This window comes from Callorhinus ursinus, unplaced genomic scaffold (genome assembly GCF_003265705.2).
Source record: "Callorhinus ursinus isolate GAN/ISIS: 27379988/994484 unplaced genomic scaffold, GSC_fseal_2.0 scaffold22, whole genome shotgun sequence".
Classification (NCBI taxonomy): Eukaryota; Metazoa; Chordata; class Mammalia; order Carnivora; family Otariidae; genus Callorhinus; species Callorhinus ursinus.
In genome coordinates this window covers 26,514,493-26,536,255 of record NW_027397084.1, presented here as the reverse complement: position 1 = coordinate 26,536,255, position 21,763 = coordinate 26,514,493, and the positions used below count along the sequence as shown (strand labels likewise).

Sequence of the window (21,763 nt, the reverse complement as noted above, 5' to 3'; positions counted from 1 at the left end):
ATCACTTTGCCTTATAAGATTCTTTGAATTTTCTGGCAAACTATCACCTGGACTTGTTTGTTTATAAAGACTAGCCTCTGAATAGGAGGAGATTCGAAAGCAGTTAAAATATATTTGTGGATGAAAGATTCATGATGGCTAATTAGGGGAATCAAATGGTTGAAGATTAAATGTCCAGCCTTTAAAAATTGACTTTTTTTTTTTTTTTTGGACATTTTTAAAGGCTTCCTTAGAGAGGAAACCTTTAACTGGTTAGTGAAACAACCCATGTGGTAGTTTTAGTCAAATGATTATTAAAATCTATCAAATAGAAATGGAAAACTTTGAGACTTAAAGAAGATATAACTTCGTTAGCCTTCCTGATCCCCCACCTCTGTAATTATTGTCAGCATTTTGTTGCTAATGTTTCCTAGTTTTTGTTTGTTTGTTTGTGTTTTTTTTAAGGATTTTATTTATTTGTCTGAGAGAGAGAGACAGCACAAGCAGGGGACAGCAGGCAGAGGGAGAAGCGACTAAGGGAAAAAAAGCAGGCTCCCTGTTGAGCAAGGAGCCCAATGCGGGACTGGATCCCAGGAGCCTGGGATCATGACCTAAGCCGAAGGCAAATGCTTAACGGACTGAGCCACCAAGGTATCCCGCCTCCTACTTTTTTTTATACAACTACTCATGCTACTATTATTTTGCACATACAACACTGATTATATTATTTTTCAGTTTGCTTTTTTTTTTTTTTTTGAGCTAGAGAAAGAGAACGTGCATGCGGGGGGGGAGGGTCGGGGGGAGAGGGAGAAACTCCTCAAGCTGACTTCCTGTTGAGTGTGGAGCTGGATCTCACAACCCTGAGATCATGACCTGAGCTGAAACCAAAAGTCCCATGCTCAAATGACTGAGCCACCCAGGCACCCCAGTTTGCTCCTTTTTTAAACAATGTATTTTTCACTCTATGCCATGTATATATGAATCTATTCTATTTTAGCCGTAATTTATTTAATCAACTCCCAATTACTGGGCATTTGGATTGTTTCTAATTTTTTTATATTATCATCATCCTTGTACATATATCTCTTTAAATTTATGGGATTCTTTCTATAAATGAAGATACTAAGTAAAAGGATTCCTCAATGTTTATATTTTTGATAATGGCTAAATTAGCTTTCTGAAAGCTTTGTGTGTGTGTCAGGTTGCATTAACAGTGTAAGACTATTTCATTATACTGAAGCCAAGACTGGATTTTTAATTAAGTTTTAAGTATAAATGTCAAGAAGATGGACACTTTATATGTGAATGCTTTTTTCCCTTCACAGCCCTTTCTTGATGCACTTTCTTTACCTGTCTTCCAAGACATCAAGCTATTCTGGTTTTCCTCCTATTTTTCTGGCCACTCCTTCTCATTTTTCTGGTTCCTCCTCCTTGAGCGCTCAAGCCCAAGTGCACAACAAAACCAATTCCCAAATCCCATCTTTAGGCCTCTATCTCCTGGGACCACTCCCAATATTAACTCTGTAGCAGTCTGGGTCCAGTCAGAATATGGAATCACATAGTAGGACACCTGGGTGGCTCAGTTGGTTAAACCTCTGCCTTCACCTCAAGTCATGATCCCAGAGTCCCAGGATCGAGTCCCACATAGGGCTCCCCGTTCAATGGGGAGTCTGCTTCTCCCTCTGACCTTCCCCTGTCTCATGCTTTCTCTCTCTCACTCTCTGTCTCAATTAAATAAATAAAACCTTAAAAAGAAAAAAAGAATCAGGTAGATATTTAATATAAGAATAATTAACTATATTGGGGTACCTAGCTGCCTCAGTTAGTAAGAGCATGCAGCTCTTGATCTTGGGGTTGTGAGTTCAAGCCCAATGTTGGGGGTAGAGGTTACTTAAACAAATACATCACTCTAAAAAAAAAAAAAAGAGTATAATAAAAGAAATGACATATAAAGAAACTATATATGGTACCCTAGGGCTGAGGGAGAGTATCCAAGTAAGAATAAATTCAAAAGGGTTCAGATCTCAAGTGCAGAAGGCCTTCAGAGAGTATGGGCTACATAACATAGGGGGCTTGCAAAGAGAGCAGCAGCTCTCTGTGGACCTCCTTGGCCACAGGCAGGCTGCACACAAGGCTTGTAGAAGGATCAACTTCTTGTTGTGTGACCATCTGGACCACAGGCCAGGCAGCAATTTGGTTTCCCTGTCTAGTAAGTTGTAGATGGGTTATGGCTGGCCAAGGTGGCAAGGTCCCAGAGGGATCACTTTTTGGGCCTATAGTTGGGGTAGACCCTACTAGATGTTCTCACATCTACGAGTCTGGCCTTTGCCGTGCAATCCCCTTCCACTCCTTCCACTATGTTGGAAATTGCAGGAAACCTCTTCCTCCTACATAGTCCTTCTGCAACCTCTATTGAGAAAGGTGAACATAGTGGGCACTTTGAAAGAACTGCTTAAAGGAATTATGTTGTTTATCAGACAGCATATATTGAGGGGTGTATTAAATCCTTGTCTGAGAAGCAATAAGTTGATAACTGACACAACATCTCATACTTCACAAGCTCCAGCCATACTTGCTGTTGTTTGAACAACTAGGCATAGTCTCCCCTTAGATCCTTTGTATAAACTTTTCCTTTGTATTTACTTTTCCCTGAAATTGCTTTGCTTGAGAACAAGCCTGACTACACAATAGTCTTCCTTCCATTTTACAAAAAAAAAAAAAAAAAATACAGATTTCTCACATCACATTTCAAACTAGGGCTCATTGCCCTGGGGTGTTAAAAAAAAAAAAAACAACCTTTGTATCAAAGAGGATATATCAAAATATTGGTTTTAGGAAAACCTTTTTAAAAGAGTAATCAAGGCATTTTTGTCCATTGACAGATGAATGGCTATCAAAATGTGCTATATACTTTCAGTAGAAACATCCAGTCTTAAAAAGGAAGGCTGACAGGGGCACCTGGGTGGCTCAGTTTGTTGGGCGGCTGACTCTTGATTTCAGCTCAGGTCATGATCTCAGGGTCTTGGGATCAATCCCCGAGATAGGCTTGGTGCTCCGTGAGGAGTCGGCTTGAGGATTCTCTCTCTCTCTCTCCCTCTGCCCAACCTCCCATGCTCGCTCATTCTCTCTCAAATAAATAAACCTTAAAAAAAAAAAAAAGAAAAACAAAAGGAAGGCTGATATATGCTACAATATGGATAAACCTTGAGGACATTATCTTAAATGAAATAAGCCAGTCACAAAAGGACAAATATATCATTCCACTTACATGAGGTACCTAGAGTAGTCAAATTCATAGAGAAAGAAAGTAGGAGGGTGGTTGCCAAGGGAGAGGGCGGGAATGGGGAGTTATTGTTTAATGGGTAGAGTTTCAGTTTTACAAGATGAAGAGCTGGGGAGATGGATGGTGGTGATGGTTGCACAACAATATTTATTTAATGTCACTGGATTGTGACATTAATGGTTAGGATGGTTTTAAAAAAGTAATGGTTAGGATGGTTTTTAAAAAAGTAATCAAGGCATCTAAACCCAGGGGTTTTCTGTCTAATATGTATTTCTGTAAAGGGATTGGCTTTAGAAATAGATATTTGAAAGCCTATATGGAGAACTCTGGAATCACAAGGGCCAAAACAGCATGAATTATTTAAAATATAAGTGCCATGGGTGCCTGGGTGGCTCAGTTTGTTAAGCGACTGCCTTCGGCTCAGGTCATGATCCTGGAGTCCTGGGATCGAGTCCCACATCAGGCTCCCGCTCAGCAGGGAGTCTGCTTCTCCGACCCTCTTCCCTCTCGTGCTATTTCTCATTCTCTCTCAAATAAATAAAATCTTTAAAAAAAATAAAAAAAATATATGTGTCATTTTTAAATTTTTTTTAAAGATTTTATTTATTTATTTGACAGAGAGATACACAGTGAGAGAGGGAACACAAGCAGGGGGAGTAGGAGAGGGAGAAGCAGGCTTCCGGCCGAGCAGGGAGCCCGATGCAGGGCTCGATCCCAGGACCCTGGGATCATGACCTGAGCCGAAGGCAGACGCTTAACGACTGAGCCACCCAGGCGCCCCTAAGTGCCATTTTTTGATGGGCTTTTGAGAACCAATGGATAAAACTCACAGATAAGAACTTCTACACAGGAATGCCTGGGTGGCTCAGTCAGTTAAGCACCTGCCTGTGGCTCAGGTCATGATTCCAAGGTCCTGGGATTGAGTCCCTGCATCGGGCTCCTTGGTCAGTGGGAGACCGCTTCTCCATTTCCCTCTGCTAGCTGCTCCCTCTGCTTGTGCTCTCTCTCTGACAAATAAGTATATAATGTTTTTTAAATCTTAAAAAAAAAGAACTTCTACACAATTTAAGACTGTATGTGCTTTTACAAAGTCAAATAAAATGAAATCTTTATTCCAATTGCAGTCAGTCCTCATTTCATTTCTACCTTGTAAAAGTTGGACATTTTCTATTTCTCGTTAATTAAAAAAGTACCCTTACTTAAACTTACACTTAAAAAATTTCTCTGTCAGGGCGCCTGGGTGGCTCAAGACAGTTAAGCATGTGCCTTAGACTCAGGTAATGGTTTCAGTCTGGGATGGAGCCCTGCATGGGGCTCCCTGCTCAGCAGGGAGTCCGCTTCTCTCTCTCTCCCTCTGCCCTTCCCCCTGCTCCTTCTCTCCGTCTCTCTCTCAAATAAAGTCTTTTTTTTTTTTAAGATTTTTATTTATTTGACAGAGAGAGACACAGTGAGATAGGGAACACAAGCAGGGGGAGTGGGAGAGGGAGAAGCAGGCTTCCTGCCGACCAGGGAGCGGGGACTCGATCCCAGGGCCCTGAGATCATGACCCCAGCGGAAGGCAGACGCATAACGACTAAGCCACCCAAATAAAGTATTTAAAAAAAAATTTTTTTTTCTCTGTCAACTTCAATGTGGGAGAAGCTCCGTAGTTTCCCAAAATTCTTTTAGGCTGAATGCCAGCAAATCTGTCAAGCTTTCCAAGCTCCTTGAGAGTGTTTTCTGCTGCCCTCTGGTTGCATTCAGTGTGCTTCCTCGCCCGGCGACGTCGCGTGTACGGGAGGGTGAGAAAGTCGGCAACTCTCGGGCACCGTGGGCGGCCCGCCCCTTGGCGGCCGGGTCGTGGCTCCCCGTGACCTCCCAGCGTTGCGCCTGGGCGCGTGCTCCCGGGCCGCTGTCCCTGCGTTCCCGCCAGATATTTAAGTTTCATTTCCCGCTGCCACTGCCGGCTCCTCCTCCCGTGGCCTTCCCACAAGCCGAGTCTCCCTCCTTTCGGGGAAGAGAGAGCGCTGGCCATGGATCCCCGGCGCGGAAATGCCACGCGGAGAGCTTCGAAGGCCAGAGCCGCCACCCACAAGGTTCTGGCGCAAGGAGAGAAGGGTCCCCGGGCTGAGCCCAGCGAACCTCCGTCCGCCCTTGGTGCCTCCGGGCCCAAAGCACAGAAGTGCGGCCCCGTCGGGGCATCTGGACCCCGGCGGAAGAAGAGTGCCACGGGCTCCACGGAGAGACCACAGGCGCGCGCTCGGAGTGTCCGCGCCAAAAAGGCGCCTCTGGGCGCCGAGGACGTGGTGGAGGGGCTGGCGGTTCCGGCGGAGAAGCTGGCGTCTCCTGCGGCCCCGGGGCCGCACCTTCTCAGGACCGGATCTCGCCGCGAGAGGGACGCGCGCGCCGCTCAGGAGCAGAGAGACCTGCCAGAGCCCACGGAGGTCTCCGGCCTCGGCCCGCTGCTTCCCGAGTGGAGTCTGAGGCAGAAGAGGGAGGCGCCTGGCGCCTGGAAGCCCCGAGCGGTGCTGGAAAAGTTGAGGCTGAGGCGCGAGGAAATCTCAGTGGCGGCGGAGATTGTGAACAGGGTTGTGGACCACCTGCTGCGGAGATTGCAGAGCTGTGAGTCCGATTTCAAAGGGCTCTCGCTGCTGCGCACCGGAAGTTACTACGAGCACGTGAAGGTGAGCTGCCCCGCGCCTCTCCTCCCGCCGACTCCCTTGCCCGTGTCCCCGGCCTGCCCGATAGTCCCAACTCCCGCGGGTCGCGCGGTCCCTCACTGCCCTTCGGAAGTAACTCAGACTCTTGTTCTCTTGTGGCCTGTGACATAGTTCCAACCAAAAAGAGGATCAGTTGTTCGTTTAAACATCTATACATCCAACGAACATACAGCTAACCAATATTGGTTGCCAACTACTGTCAAGACCCTGCTGTGGGGGGAATGAAAGCGTATAGATTCATTCATGCAAGCAGATTTGTAATGAGTTTCTGTAACAGTGCTATACTTGGTGTGCCCTAGTCATGACTTGGATAATTAAGAGTGCGAAAAATTCCACAAAATTAGTGTATCTAGGAACATTTTTCCTATGGGAAAAACTATAGGAAGAACATCTTCAGTGAGTCCCCCCAGCCCTTGCGGACTTCCTCTTTCCCCAGTTTCTTATACAGATGTCCTGGGAACCTCACAGTGAGTGATTTTTTTTAAAAAATTAAGAAAAAATCTACAGATCCTAAAAAGTGTTCCTCCTAAGTACAAATACAGTGTGATTGTTTTAGGGTATGTAGTCCACGGCTCCGTTTGTTTGTGTGTAGCTGAGTTACTTTTTTTTAAAAGATTTTATTTATTTATTTGAGAGAGAGAGAATGAGAGATAGAGAGCACGAGAGGGAAGAGGGTCAGAGGGAGAAGCCGACTCGAGCCCGATGCGGGACTCGATTCCAGGACTCCAGGATCATGACCTGAGCCGAAGGCAGTCGCTTAACCAACTGAGCCACCCAGGCGCCCCTGTAGCTGAGTTATCAAAGTCTTCGTTCCAGTATGAATTGAAGATTTAGGAGCAGGTTCCTGACTGGAGATTCTTTCCTGACCAGTGGTGGCCTTTGTTGTTGTTGTTGTTAAGATTTTATTTATTCGGGGCGCCTGGGTGGCTCAGTCGTTAAGCGTGTGCCTTCGGCTCAGGTCAAGATTCCAGCGTCTTGGGATCGAGCCCCGCATCGGGCTCCCTGCTCAGCGGGCAGTCTGCTTCTCCCTCTCTCACTCCCCCTGCTTGTGTTCCCTCTCTCACTGTGTCTCTCTCTGTCAAATAAATAAAATCTTAAAAAAAAAAAAAGATTTTATTTATTCATGCGAGAGAGAGATCGAGCGCGCGCGCACAACCGGGGGTGGGGTGCGGTGGGAAGAGGCGGGGGGGGAGAGGGGGAAGCCGACTTCCCGCTGAGCAGGGAGCCCACGGAATCCCAGGGCCCTGAGAACATGATCTGAGCTGAAGACAGACGCTTAACCATCTGAGCTCCCCGGGCGCCCCCAGTGGCAGATTTCCTTAGTTGTGTTTTCACCTAATCTGTCAGTTTTTTCAGGGCTGGGCTGTGCACCTTCAGTAGATCTATAAAATCTTGGGTGTAGCATGAACAGAAATAGAGGCTGATAGCCTTTAGGTGATCGTAATTTATTTTATAGTTACATACTGGCTTTATTCAATTAACTGTTCTCCTTCAGAAGTAAATGATTGTTAAACTCTAGATTTAGGTTTTTAGAATTATAAACTCTTAAGATAGCAGGCCAAATATTATGCATCTTTGTATTTCTAAGCCTTAACACATAGCAAGTATTCAAATGAATGAATGAATGAATGTGCTCAAGAAAAAAGTATGAGTGATTTCTCTCAAGACCTCTGCTTTCTCAGGGTAGCAGATTCAGATTTCATTCCCGCGATAAGCATTTAACCTGGTAGCTTTCGGTGGAAATTAAACCTTTCATATATTTTTCTTTTGGCTTGCCACCTGGATTGTAAACTCCATTGTCACAGAATGTTTTACATAAATTGTAGCCTAAACATCCCCCCATTTTATTGGTGTGGACTCAGTAATATTTGTTTATTGCCAAAAAGACAGTGTATGTATCAGTCTTTGAATCTTAAACTCTTTTAGCACTGAAGACTATATAATTCCATCTAAAGTATTTTGAAAGCCAAGTGAGCAAAATTTTCTTTAGATTGTCTGGCTTAAGTATGATTCTTATTACCTAAATATCATTCAGTGCAGTCATTTGGAAGGAACAATAACATGTTTAAAGAAGTTTCCAGTCAGAACCAGTCTTTTTTTTTTTTTAAGTAAGCTCCACATCCAAAGTGGGGCTTGAACTCAGGACCCTGAGATAAAGAGTGGGGGCATACTCTACTGACTGAGCCAGGCCAGGTGCCCCAGAACCAGTTGTCTTTTTATTTTTATTTTTTATTTTTAAAAAAGTTTAACTGGGGCGCCTGGGTGGCTCAGTCGTTAAACGTCTGCCTTCAGCTCAGGTCATGATCTCAGGGTCCTGGGATCGAGCCCCGCATCGCATCGGGCTCCCTGCTCAGCGGGGAGCCTGCTCCTCCCTCTCCCAATCCCCCTGCTTGTGTTCTGCTGTGTCTCTCTCTGTCAAATAAATAAATAAAATCTTTAAAAAAAAAAGTTTAACTTACATAAGTAGTCTCCACACCCAAAGTGGGGTTTGAATTACAACCCTGAGATGCAGAGTCATGCGCTCTTCTGACTGAGCCAGCCAGGTGCCCCTCTTTTTTAAAATCATACACTGATGGAAAAAATTGAATGAAATTTGTTTTACTTAAAACATATTGATTTTTAAAACTGATACATTTTTATTGTAGAGTTGATTCACTGCCTGGCTCCAGCAGTTAATCTTCTAGCAGGCTCCCACAGCTACCCACCCCCCACCACTTTTCTCAGCCTTTCCCATATTCGCTCCTTTTCCATGTTGATGTCCCTGGAAAGTTAGGAAAAGCATATAGATGAGCAATATTATTCCTGTTTATTTTATTCACTGTTATCATTTTGGTGTATTTTCTTCTGTTATGTATACACTTGGATTTCAAAATTAGATTCCAAACTCTTTGTAACTGATAAAAAGGATAGACACACCTCTCAATAATTTATTTACTTAGTTTCACATTGACACATTTTTATTCATGTATTTTATTGTAATATTGTCAAGTTCTAGGTGAAAATTTGGAAGATTTCTTAGAGAAATTCTCTGTGTAATTGCCATGCCATAATGTTCTCTTTGTCTCTTCGCAGTTTACCAATCATATAGTTTGGGCTAAGTGGAAGGTTATATAGAAATCAAGTAATTGTAGTGGTTTTAGCCAGTAGTACATTAACCAGTAAAGAAAAGAAATAAACTACAGCCACATGCAACAGTGTGAATGAATCCTACGATCATAATGTTGAACAAAAAAAGAGGAGGTAAAGGAACACACAGAGCCCGTGTAACAAGGCAGGAAAAAGAAGCAAAATGCGTAAGATCAGAAAAGGAATAATAATACCTATTTATGCAGATGACTTGACTGAATTTTTGTATTAACTATTAGAAATGCAGTTGGCCTTTGAACAACACAGGGACGAGGGGCACCAACCCTTCCCCATCCATGCAGTCAAAAATCTGCATATAACTTTTTTTTAATTTTTAAAAGATTTTATTTATTTATTTGTCAGAGAAAGAGAGCACAAGCAGGGGGAGCAGTAGACAGAGGGAGAGGGAGAAGCAGGCTCCCTGCTGAGCAGGGTGCCCTATGTGGGGCTCGATTCCAGGACCCTGAGATCATGACCCCAGCCAAAGGCTTCACGGACTGAGCCATCCAGGCGCCCCTGCATATAACTTTTGACTCCTCAAAACCTTAACTACTAAGAGCTTAGTGCTGACTGACTTTTTGATGAACAGTAACAGTAACACATACTTTGTCTCTTTTTTTTTTTAAAGATTTTATTTATTTATTTGAGAGAGAATGAGAGAGAGCGCATGAGAGGGGGGAGGGTCAGAGGGAGAAGCAGACTCCCTGCCAAGCAGGGAGCCCGATGCGGGACTCGATCCCGGGACTCCAGGATCATGACCTGAGCCGAAGGCAGTCGCTTAACCAACTGAGCCACCCAGGTGCCCCTTACTTTGTCTCTTATATGTACTACATACTGTATTTTACAATAAAGTAAGAAGAGAAAAGAAAATGTTATTAAGACAATCATAAGGAAGACACAATACATTTATAATACTGTACTGTTTAAAAAAAACAACCATGTGTAAGTGGACCCACTCAATTCAAATCTGTTGTTCAACTGTTATCAGTGAATTTAGCAGGATTGCTGGATACAAAGTCAGTAAACAAAAACTAAAGTTTTTTGTTTTATTAAAAACAAAAAAGTGTAAATGAAATGTAAAAATGCCATTTACAATAGCATCAAGAACATCAAATATTTAGGAATAAATCTTGCTAAAGATGATAAAAATTTCAAAACATTGCTGAGTAAATTTGAAAATGGACTAAATAAATGGAAATCTATATCATGTTCGGTTTTCCTCAAATTGATCTACATAGATTCAGTGCAATTCAGTCAAAATCCCATCAATTTTTTGTTTAAATTGACAAGTTAATTGTAAGATTTACATGAAAATGCAAAGGGGGGTTGCCTCAGTGGCTCAGTTGGTTAAGCATCTGACTCTTGATCTCAGCTCAGGTCTTGATCTCAGGGTCTTGAGTTCAAGTCCCATGTTGGGCTCCATGCTGGGCATGAAGACTACTTAAAAAAATGAAAAGAAGGGGCGCCTGGGTGGCTCAGTTGGTTACACGTCTGCCTTCGGCTCAGGTCATGATCCCAGGGTCCTGGGATGGAGCCCTGCATCGGGCTCCCTGCTCAGCGGGAAGCCTGCTTCTTCTTCTCCCACTCCCCCTGCTTGTGTTCCCTCTCTCGCTGTCTCTCTCACTCTCTGTCAAATAAATAAATAAAATCTAAAAAAAAAAAAATTGAAATGAAACGAGATGAGATGAAAATGAAATGAAAGGGGCACCTGGGTGGCTCAGTTGGTTAAGCGACTTCCTTCGGCTCAGGTCATGATCTCAGGGTCCTGGGATCGAGTCCCATGCATGCTTCTCCCTTTCCCACTCCCCCTGCTTGTGTTCCCTCTCTCGCTGTCTCTCTCTCTGTCAAATAAATAAATAAAATCTTAAAAAAAAAAAAAGAAAAATGAAATGCAAAGAACCTAGAATAAAAGGTAGTTCTAAAGGAGAAAATGTTGGAGGACTTACCCTATCAAAGAGCAAGACTTACTATAAAGCTACCCTAATTAAGCAGTTATTATTGGTGCAATGATAGACAAATAAGCCAATTGTGTAGGAAGTCCAGAGACAGACCTGCATATATAATTCAATTCAGTACAAAATATATGCATAGTGTAATTCGGTGGGAGAAAGGTTTGTTTTTTTCAATATCGATACTGGGTCAGTTGGATATCTGTGACACCCACCTACCACACATCATACACAAAAATTAATTCAAGATATAAAATAGACCTAAAGATGAAGGGTAAAACAACAAAGCTCCTAGAAGAAAGCAGAGTATCTTCATAACAATGGGATGTACAAATATTTCTTAAATAGGACACTAAGATTGCTAACCATAAAAATAGATAAATTGGACTTCATTAGAATTGAACTTCTCACCATTGAGAGAATGAAAATGCAATCCACAGCCTGGAAGAAGTTACTCTCAATATGTATATCTGACAAAGGACTAGTACAAATCAATAAGAAAAAGACAAACCAATTTAAAATTGGGCAAAAGAATAGATGCTTTAGTATATAATCCAAATAACAATAAACGTGTTCAACATCATTAATCATCAGCAAAATGTAAGTTAAAATCATGATGAGATTCTACCACACATCTATCCACTAGAATGGCTAAAATTTTATTTTATTTTTTTTTAAGATTTTATTTATTTATTTGAGAGAGAGAGACAGAGAATGAGAGATAGAAAGCACGAGAGGGAAGAGGGTCAGAGGGAGAAGCAGACTCCCCGCTGAGCAGGAAGCCCGATGTGGGACTCGATCCCGGGACTCCAGAATCATGACCTGAGCCGAAGGCAGTCGCTTAACCAACTGAGCCACCCAGGCGCCCCTAGAATGGCTAAAATTTTAAAAGGCTTGACAATTCCATCTTAGGAAAAGATGTGGAGCAACTGAAACACCCTTACTTGATGAAGAGAGGATAGGTTGGTATAACTTCTTTAGAAAATTGACAGTTTCTTCTAAAGTTAAAGATATGCTTATTTTGTGGTCCAGCAGTTCTACTCCTAGGTATATACACAATAGAAATGAGTGCTCAAGTCCACCAAAAGGCATATCTAAGAGTGCTCAGAACAGTTTTGACTGTTAACCCAAATACTTAATAACAAAATAAGTAAATGTATTCTGATATATTCCATTAATCCAGTAGAATACTGCATAAGATGAAAAAGAACAAACTACCAATACACATAACAATATGGATGAATCACACAAACGTAATATTAAACAAAAGAAGTCAGATGTAATAGAATACATTTTATATGATTCAGTTTATATGGTGTTTCCAAACAGGTGAGCCTAATCTGTGGTGTAAGAAGTCAGAATAGTAGCTACTCTGGGTGGAGGGTTTCTGAGAGGGAATGGGAATGAGAACCTTCTGTGCTCTGGGGGTGAGAATAGGGCAGTGCCCACAAAGCTCACAGTTCCTACTGGGATTCAGCCATTTTTCTGGAATAAATCCTCCTTGGATTGTTGCAAGCTCTTGGTTAATATACAGATCTGAAAAAGTTGAATTGACTAATCTGGCCCATGTTCTTATTGCTTATGTGGAAGAGTGAATTTTTAGAGGCTCTTACTTCATTCCCACTGACATCACTCCCAAGTGTTCGATTCTCATAGTATACCCTAGTCAGCTCAGGCTGCCATAACAAAAACACTATAAGCTGGGTGGCTTAAACAACACACATGTATTTTCTCAGAGTTCTGGAGGCTGAAAGTCCAAGATCATAGTGCCAGCATGGTTAGGTTTGGGTGAGGACTCTCTTGCTTGTAGACAGCCACCTTCTCCTTGTATCCTCACTTTATTCCTCAGTGCATGTGGGCAGAGAGAAAGGGATCTCCCTTCTTCTCCTTCTCTTCCTCTTCCTCCACCTCCTTCTCCTCCCACCAGTCCTATCAAATTAGTACCCTGCCCTCATGATCTCATTTAACGGTCTAAAAGCCCTGTCTCCAAGTACAGTCACTTTTGGGGTTAGGGCTTCAATATATGAATTTTGGGAGGACACAATTCAATATACAGCACAGTATATCTCAATTTGGACTAGCCACATTTCATATGGTCAGTAGATATATATAGCTACTAGGTACCCTGTTGAACAGTACAGTCCAATAGCTGTACTTGAAGCATGCTCCTGACTAATGAAAGATTTGTGCTATTTTTAATATTTATTTATTTTTAAAGATTTTATTTATTTGACAGAGAGAGAAAGAGAGCACAAGCAGGGAAAGTGGCAGGCAGAGGGAGAAGCAGGCTCCCCAGAGAGCAGGGGGAGCCCAATGTGGGACTCGATCCCAGGATCCTGGTATCATGACCTGAGCTGAAGGCAGTTGCTTAACCAACTGAGCCACCCAGGCGCCCTGTGCTATTTTTAATATAAGAAAAATAATCATTTTTGATTGCTGATTCATATATTACTATTGTGGGGATGAACATGATTCTTTGAAGCTCCTAAAATGCTGTGGTTCAGACACTAATGTAGTGCATGACTTGGCACTCACAGTTACTTGGGTGACCAGCAGCTCTAACAAGATGGTCTTTGCTCAACTAGCCAGCACATGACTACACATATTTTTTTAGACCATTGTGACAGGAGGGTGGCTGCAGTATCTTGTGACATAAAAGATAGCACCTTATTGGTTTTTAATTTTATTAAGTTTTTGTTTTTTTTTTTTTTTAAAGATTTTATCCATTTATTTGACAGAGAAACACAGAGAGGGAACACAAGCAGAGGGAGTGGGAGAGGGAGAAGCAGACTCCCCGCGGAGCAGGGAGCCCGATGCGGGGCTCGATCCCAGGACCCTGGGACCATGACCTGAGCTGAAGGCAGACGCTTAATGACTGAGCCACCCAGGCGCCCTTATTTTATTAACTTTTAAATTCAGAAAAAAGCTGGTGTGGATTTTAAAAGCTTGCATATCATTTAAAATTGTTCTAAATTATAAAAATAATGCATACTCTTGGTTAAAAAAAAGAGTGTGGAATCTACAAACCAAAACAATAATACTCTCCTAGTTCCACTAATCCCACTTCCAGAGGATATAAATCTTAGGAATCTTGCTTTTCTTTTTTAAGATTTTATTTATTTGACAGAGAGACACAGCAAGAGAGGGAACACAAGCAGGGGGAGTAGGAGACGGGGGAGTGGGAGACAGTGGAGTGGGAGGGGGGAGTGGGAGAGGGGCAGTGGAAGAGGGGGTGTGCGAGAGGGGGAAGCAGGCTTCCTGCGGAGCAAGGAGCCCAGTGCGGGCCTCAGTCCCAGGACCCTGGGATCATGACCTGAGCCGAAGGCGGACACTTAACGACTGAGCCACCCAGGCGCCCCAGGAATCTTGCTTTTCAAAGTAGGGTGTTAATGTGGTGGACATTTCAAGAAAAAAATTTCAGTTGCTTGGAAAATATTCACAAACCAACATTTCAGTGCTATTTTTACTATTTCTTAGATTTCTGCTCCTAATGAATTTGATATAATGTTCAAACTGGAGGTCCCCAGAATTCAGCTAGAAGAATATTGCAACAGTGGTGCTTTTTACTTTGTGAAGTTCAAAAGAAATCCCAAAGGAAATCCTCTGAGTCAGTTTTTAGAAGATGAAATATTATCAGCTTCTAAGATGCTGTTCAAGTTTAGGAAGATCATTAAGGAAGAAATTAAAAACATTCAAGGTAAGATTTTTGACTTTTGATTCTTAAAGTTCTAATCATACCTATTAATTGCCGATGTACACTCCTCTCCTGATTTTTTTCTTTCCACATCAGACAGGTAAAGTGCCGAGGTCATAACAGGTTTGAGGGAGGCATATTGTCACACAACAGCATGAATACCCAATCATCACCCTTATAAACTACAAAAGGATCCTCTTCTGATCTTTCTTGACATCACTACGTCCTGGAAACAACTCTTCACCCTTGATTTTAGTTTACTGGAATTTCTTGGCATTCTTCCTAAATGTTGATTAGTTCTATTTTGGTCTCCATTGAATATTCACTGGACAGCTGCCTTATGCCACTGGGTACATGTGGTTGCATAAAATCACTGGATCGCCTCTTGAAGCTTGTAAACACAAATTGCACTGCGTGCTCTGAAGGGAATGAACTGGGAGAAGTAGTAGCAATTGGGGTGGAGTAAGACCCCAAGGCAGAAAAGAGCTTGGCAAGCTCAAGGAACAAAAAGAGGCCTATGTGGACAAGGGGAAGAGTGACATGAAATGAAGTTGAAGAGGTGGCCAGGGGCCAGACTGTGCAAGGACTTGTAGATCCTGGAAATGAATTCAGATTGATTTCATGTTCATTCAGGTTTTAATTAAGGAATAATGATTGGCTTTGTATTTTTAGAAGTTCACTCTGGCTTCTCTGGAGAATATATTCTAAAAAGACAAATAAGGAAAAAGAAAGAAAAAGGAAAATATTGAAGTAATTCAGGTGAAAGATAGTGATGGCTTACATGGAGGTGGGGATGGAGAGAAGCAGACATATCCAAGCTTAGAGCAGTGCTTACTTGTGGATTAACTGTAGGGGTTGAGAGAAATGATTGAATTAAAGAAGGCCTCCAGTCTTCTGACTGAGCACCTCTGTGGATTGATTGTACCATTTTCTAAGATGGGAAAGACTGAAGAGGAATGTATTTTGAGGTATGAATTAGAGGAGTTTGGCTTTGGATATTTTAAGTTAGAGATTCCTGTGATACACTGAAGTGAGTATGTCAAGTATGTTATTGGATATGGGTTTGAAGTTCAGAGGATATGTTTGGGCTCCAAGTAAACATATAAATGGCATTGACAATGAATGAGACCACGTTGGCAGAGAGAGTTGATTCATTTATTCATGAATCAGTATCGATGGATCATCTAATGTGCCAGATGTTCTAGGTGTTTGGGATACAGTAATGAATAAATAGATGAAGACCTTCACCCTTCTGCACCTTATAGTTATATAAGGGCAGACATACAATTAATAACAAATGGAAACCATAATTATATACTAGAAAGTAGTAAGTTTTATGATGAAAAAGTATAGCAAAGTGAGAGGGATCAAGAGTGTTGGGGATAGGATGGGGGAGGGGGAGCTGCAGTGTTAAGTAGAGTGGTAAGAAGATCCCATTAGGGGTTGGGAAGAAGAGAAGGAGCATAAGGAGACTAAGTGTTTTTCAGAATGAGCAGTCAGTGTATAGAGTGCTACTGATGTCCAGAAACTATTGGATTTGGTCTACAGTTTTGTGGGGTTTTTTGGTAACTTTGACTTAGCAGTTCCAGTGGGGTCCTGAGCACTCAAGAGACAAAGGGCAGGGAAGCAGTAAAGACAGCATGTGTAGGCATATCTTTACAAAGTCTCAGCTGTAAAGGACACAGAAAGATGGGTCAGTGTGGGGAAGAGGCAGGGTGGGGTCAAGAGAAAGGTATATTTTAGAATGAGAAATACTGGAACCCTTTGTATACAGATAGGAGTGATCCAGTAGGGAGGGGGCAGCCACTGATGATGAGAGAGGGAACAATTCAAAAAACAAGCTGCTTCGCCTGGGTGGCTCAGTTGGTTAAGCGACTGCCTTCGGCTCAGGTCATGATCCTGGAGTCCCTGGATCGAGTCCCGCATTGGGCTCCCTGCTTGGCAGAGAGTCTGCTTCTCCCTCTGACCCTCCCCCCTCTCAAGTGCTCTCTCTCTCTCTCTCATTCTCTCTCTCTCAAATAAATAAATAAAATCTTAAAAACAAAAACAAAAGCTGCTTAAGAAGGTGAGAAGGAAGGAATCCAGACACTATGTGCAGGGGTGGCCTTTGAAAGGTAGATGGACACTTCTTTTTTTTTCCTAAAGATTTTATTTATTTGACAGAGAGACACAGCGAGAGAGGGAACACAAGCAGGGGGAGTGAGAGAGGGAGAAGCAGGCTTCCTGCTGAGCAGGGAGCCTGATAGGGGGCTCGATCCCAGGACCCCGGGATCATGACTGGAGCCGAAGGCAGACGCCTAACGACTGAGCCACCCAGGTGCCCCTAGATGGACACTTCTTACTAGGAATTGGAGGGTAGAAGGATATCATGGGTAAGAAGTGGGTTTTGCCAATTTAGTAATAAGAAAATGAGGGTGTTCTCTAGGATTTTCTCCTTTGTCCACTATCTTTTCTTTCACTGTGGTCCCTTCCAGAAGTCTTATCTGGGAGTGGTTTTAGCTACTGCTTGTACACTTCCCAATACCAAAGCCAGTATCTCTCCTCTATACTCCTTTCCCGAATTTCTGACCACCACAACCACCTATCCTATGGCCATCTTCACTTGGGTGTCTTCCACACACCTAGAGCTCAGTATGTCTAAAATGAAGTGCATCTCATCCCAATCTTTCTTCCTTCTGATTATTCCATATTGAAGAATCAACTCAACATCAACCATTTCCCAGGTCAAAATCCTGGGATGGCATTCCAGACTTTTACCTTCTTTCTTACCTTACAGATTCAGTCCATCTACCAGTTTTGTTGATTTGAACCTCTTTAATTGTTCTCATTTCTGCTACTTGTGTCTTTTAAAAAAAATAAAAACTGTACAGTTGTTCCTTGAACACAGGATAGTTAGGGGCACCAACCTCCCCACATAGTTGAAAATCTGTGTATAACTTAACAAAACTTAACCACTTAGAGCCTCCTGTTGACTGGAAGCCCCACGGATAACATAAGCAGTTGATTAACACATATTTTGTATGTTCTATGTATTATATACTATATTCTTACAATAAAGTAAACTAGAGAAAAAAATGTTAAAATCATAAGGAATGACTACATCAAAATAAAAAGTTTCTGCACAGCAAAGGAAACAATCAACAGAACTAAAAGACAACCTACTGAATGGGAGATTTGCAAATGACATCCAATAAAGGTTAGTATTCAAGATCTAAAGAACTTACTAAACTCAACACCAAAAAAGACAAATAATCCAATTAAAAAATGGGCAGAAGACATGAACAACATTTCTCCAAAGAAGACATGCAGATGGCCAAGAGATACATGAAAAGATGTTTATCATGACAACATCAGAGAAATGCAAATCAAAACTACAGTAATAGATCCCCTCACACCTGTCAAAATGGCTGAAATCAAAAACACAAGAAACAACAAGTGTTAGCAAGGATGTGGAGTAAAAGGAACCCTTGTGCACTGTTGGTGGGAATACAAACTGGTACAGCCACTCTGGAAAACAATATGGAGGTTCCTCAAAAAGTTAGAAATAGAACTACCCTATAATCCAGCAATCGCACTACTGGGTATTTACCCAAAGAATACAAGAACACTAATTCAAAGAGATGCCTGCACCCCTGTGTTTATAGAGGTATTATTTACAGTAGCCAAGATATGGAAGCAGCCCAAGTGTCTATTGATTGATGAATGGATAAAGATGTGGTGTATATATATATGTATATAATGTATATTATTATAAATGTATATATATTTATTTATATATACAATGGGATATTATTTAGCCATAAAAAAGAATGAAATCTTGCCATTTGCAATCACATGGATTGAGCTAGAGAGTATGATGCTAAGGGAAATAAGTCCATCAGAGAAAGACAAATATCATATGATCACACTCGTGTGGAATTTAAGGAACAAAATAAGGAGCAAAGGGACAAAAAGAAACAGACTCTTAGCTACAGAGAACAAACTGATGGTTACCAGAAGAGAGGTGGGGGGAGGGATGGATTAAACGGGTGATGGGGATTAAGAAATGCACTTGTCATGATGAGCACAGGGTCTTGTATGGAAGTGTTGAATCACTATATTGTACACCTGAAACTAATATTACACTGTATGTTAACTAACTGGAATTTAAAAACTTAAAAAGAGAAAATCATAAGGAAGAGAAAATGTTTACAGGACTGTACTATAATTACCCGAAAAATCTGCATTTAAGTGGACCTGCACATTTCAAACCCATCTTGTTCCAGGGTCAGCTGTATTCAAGGTGTACAACATGCTGTTCTGATATACGTATACGTAGTGAAGTGATTACCACAATCAAGCAAATTAATATACCTTCTCACATAGTTGCCTTTTGTGTGTGTGGTAAGAGTACCAAAAATCTACTCTCTGAGCTCACTTCCAGTGTTCAGTGTAGTAGTATTAATGACAGTCATCATGCTATACATTAGATCTCTATACTTACTCATCCTACATAACTGTAACTCTGTGCCCTTTGACTAACATCCCCCCGTTTCCCCCACCTCCCCACCCCCAGTAACTACCATCCTACCCTCTGCTCCTATGTATTCTGCTTTTTTAGATTCCACATGAAAGTGAGGTCATGCGGTATTTGCCTTTCTGCATCTAGCTTATTTCACTTAGTATAATGTCCTCCAGATTCATCCATGTTGTCACAAATGGCAGGATATTCTGAGTTAAGGCTGAATGATATTCCATTGTGTATAGTTACCATAGTTTCTGTATCCATTCATCCATCCATTGACACTTAGGTTGTTGCATGTCTTGGCTGTTGTGAGGTAATGCTGCAGTGAACATGGATTGCTCCCTCTGTCTTCATGCCTCCTGCCTCTGTGGTGCCACACGCACACACCCTCTGTGTTGGACTGTTGCTGTGGTCTTCTCGATTGCCTGTCTCCTCCCTGCCACTCATCTGCTCTTTTCTCCAGGCTTCCCTCCATACATTTAGGTGAAAAGTTAATCAATACTCCCAAAGCCCAAAGTCTTCAGGGGCTCCTCATCGTTTATACCAGACAGAATTTTGACAATGCTTCCCTATGGTAGGTATTGATAAATATTGGTTAAATGGGGAAAAACACTTTGCTTTTGGGATCAGTTTCTGCTTTGGAACTCATTTCACCTTACACTTAGCATTTCCAATGATGGATATATTCTTTTTGCAGACAATTGGATTGATAAATGCTGTCTTCCCCTTTTATATGTTTAAACAGATACAGATGTCATTATGCAGAGGAAGAAGAGGGGGAGCCCTGCTGTAACACTTCTTATTAGAAAACCTAAAGAAATATCTGTGGATATAATCCTGGCTTTGGAGTCAAAAAGCAGCTGGCCTGCTAGCACCCAGGAAGGACTGCCCATCAGTCAGTGGCTTGGGACAAAAGTTAAAACCGATTTGAGACGACAGCCATTTTACCTGGTACCCAAGCATGCAAAGGAAGGAAATGGTTTTCAAGGTATCTTGAATGTGAAGGTTAACTTAAAGATATAAAAGAATGGTCTGCCCTTTTTTTTTCTTTTTTCTTTTTAAAGTAAGCTCTATGGGGGCACCTGGGTGGCTCAGTCGGTTGAGTGTCTGCCTTTGGCTCGGGTCATGATCCCAGGGTCCTGGGATCAAGCCCCACATTGGGCTCCCCGCTCAGTGGAAAGTCTGCTTGTCCTTCTGCCCTTCCCCCTCTTTGTGCTCTTTCTTTCTCTCTTAAATAAATAATAAAATCTTAAAAAAAAAAAAGCTCTATGCCCAACGTGGGGCTTGAACTCACTACCACAAGATCAAGAGTCACAGGCTCTAACCACTGAGCCAGCCAGGCACCCCAAGTGTTGTTTTTTTGTTTGTTTGTTTGTTTGTTTAAAGATTTTATTTATTTATTTGACACAGACAGAGAGATCGCAAGAGAGAGAGAGAGAGCACAAGCAGGGGGAGCGGCAGGCAGAGGGAGAAGCAGACTTCCTGCATAAGCAGGGAGCCCGATGCAGGGCTCAATCCCAGGACTCTGGAATCATGACCCGAGCTGAAGGCAGCGGTTTAACTAACTGAGCCACCCAGGTGCCCCAAGGGTTGTTAATGTTATATGCTAGAACAGTAACTAGTGCTATTGGCTTACCAAGAGCCATGAGGCTAAATAGACTATAAGATGGGAGTTTGGGGAGGAATGGAATTGAAAAAGGCATAGTTGTAGTAGTAATAGCAAATACTCAGATTTCAAATGTCTTCTAACCCACATTTGAATGTTATTTTTTGCTTGTTTGTTTTCAATAGAGAAGGGCAGTACTGGCCTTGGAGTCAGACTACCCTGGATCTGAATCCTGAGGCTTCTTCTTCTACTAGATGTGTGATCTTGGGCTAGTTAACCAAGCCTCTCTAAACCTGTTTGCTCATCTCTATACTGGTTTAATCAAAGCTACTTGAAAGTTTCTGGGGGTGGGGGCACGCCTGGGTGGCTCAGTTGGTTAAGTGGCTGACTCCTGGTTTCAGCTCAGGTCATGATCTCAGGTTCCTGGGATCCGGCTCCGAGCTCAGTGGGGAGTCTGCTTGAGGAGTCTCTCTCTCCCTTTCCCTCTGTCCCTCCCCCGCGCTCTTGCTTTCTTTCTCTCTCGAATAAATTAAAAAAAAAAAAAGAAAAAAAGTTTCTGGGATGATAAAAATGAGACAGTGTGTGTAAAATCCCTAGTTTAGTACAAGGCAGTTAATGTTATCATCAGAGCCTAGATTCTCATTCCCAGCCATATTCCTTTCTTTCCTTCTTCCCCTTCCTCTGTGCCCCATGCAGATAGTGGACCTTTGCAGCCTCAGCTGCAGTTGGTCTTCTCACCTGTGTACTCTGCCTGACTGGTAAGGACAGGTTTTCAAGTGGTGCTCTTGGGTAACATTCAGGTTCTGAGTTAGTCTACAGACACAACAGCTAAAATCAGTTTAGCTGATTATTTTATTTTTCTCTCATAAATTAAGTACTTTTGGTACCTACTACAGCTCAATTCCAGGGATATTGGAGGACAC

The 21,763-nt window shown here is 42.2% G+C and overlaps 1 protein-coding gene and 1 non-coding gene across 2 annotated transcripts in view; one reads left to right on the top strand and one right to left on the bottom strand.

The window, feature by feature from the left end:
- Nucleotides 1-21,763, top strand: part of CGAS (cyclic GMP-AMP synthase) — a 29,034-nt gene that overhangs the window by 274 nt on the left and 6,997 nt on the right. Inside the window, exons 2-5 of the mRNA XM_025890821.2 lie at nucleotides 445-630; nucleotides 4,901-5,925; nucleotides 14,514-14,733; nucleotides 19,980-20,222. Coding sequence (XP_025746606.1) covers nucleotides 5,275-5,925; nucleotides 14,514-14,733; nucleotides 19,980-20,222 — 1,114 coding nt within the window. The 5' untranslated portion in view covers nucleotides 445-630; nucleotides 4,901-5,274. The remainder of the gene's footprint in view (nucleotides 1-444; nucleotides 631-4,900; nucleotides 5,926-14,513; nucleotides 14,734-19,979; nucleotides 20,223-21,763) is intronic.
- On the bottom strand, nucleotides 14,821-14,924 carry LOC112838090 (small nucleolar RNA U13). The gene has a single exon (XR_003211888.1). It is a non-coding gene; the product is annotated as a small nucleolar RNA U13 (small nucleolar RNA).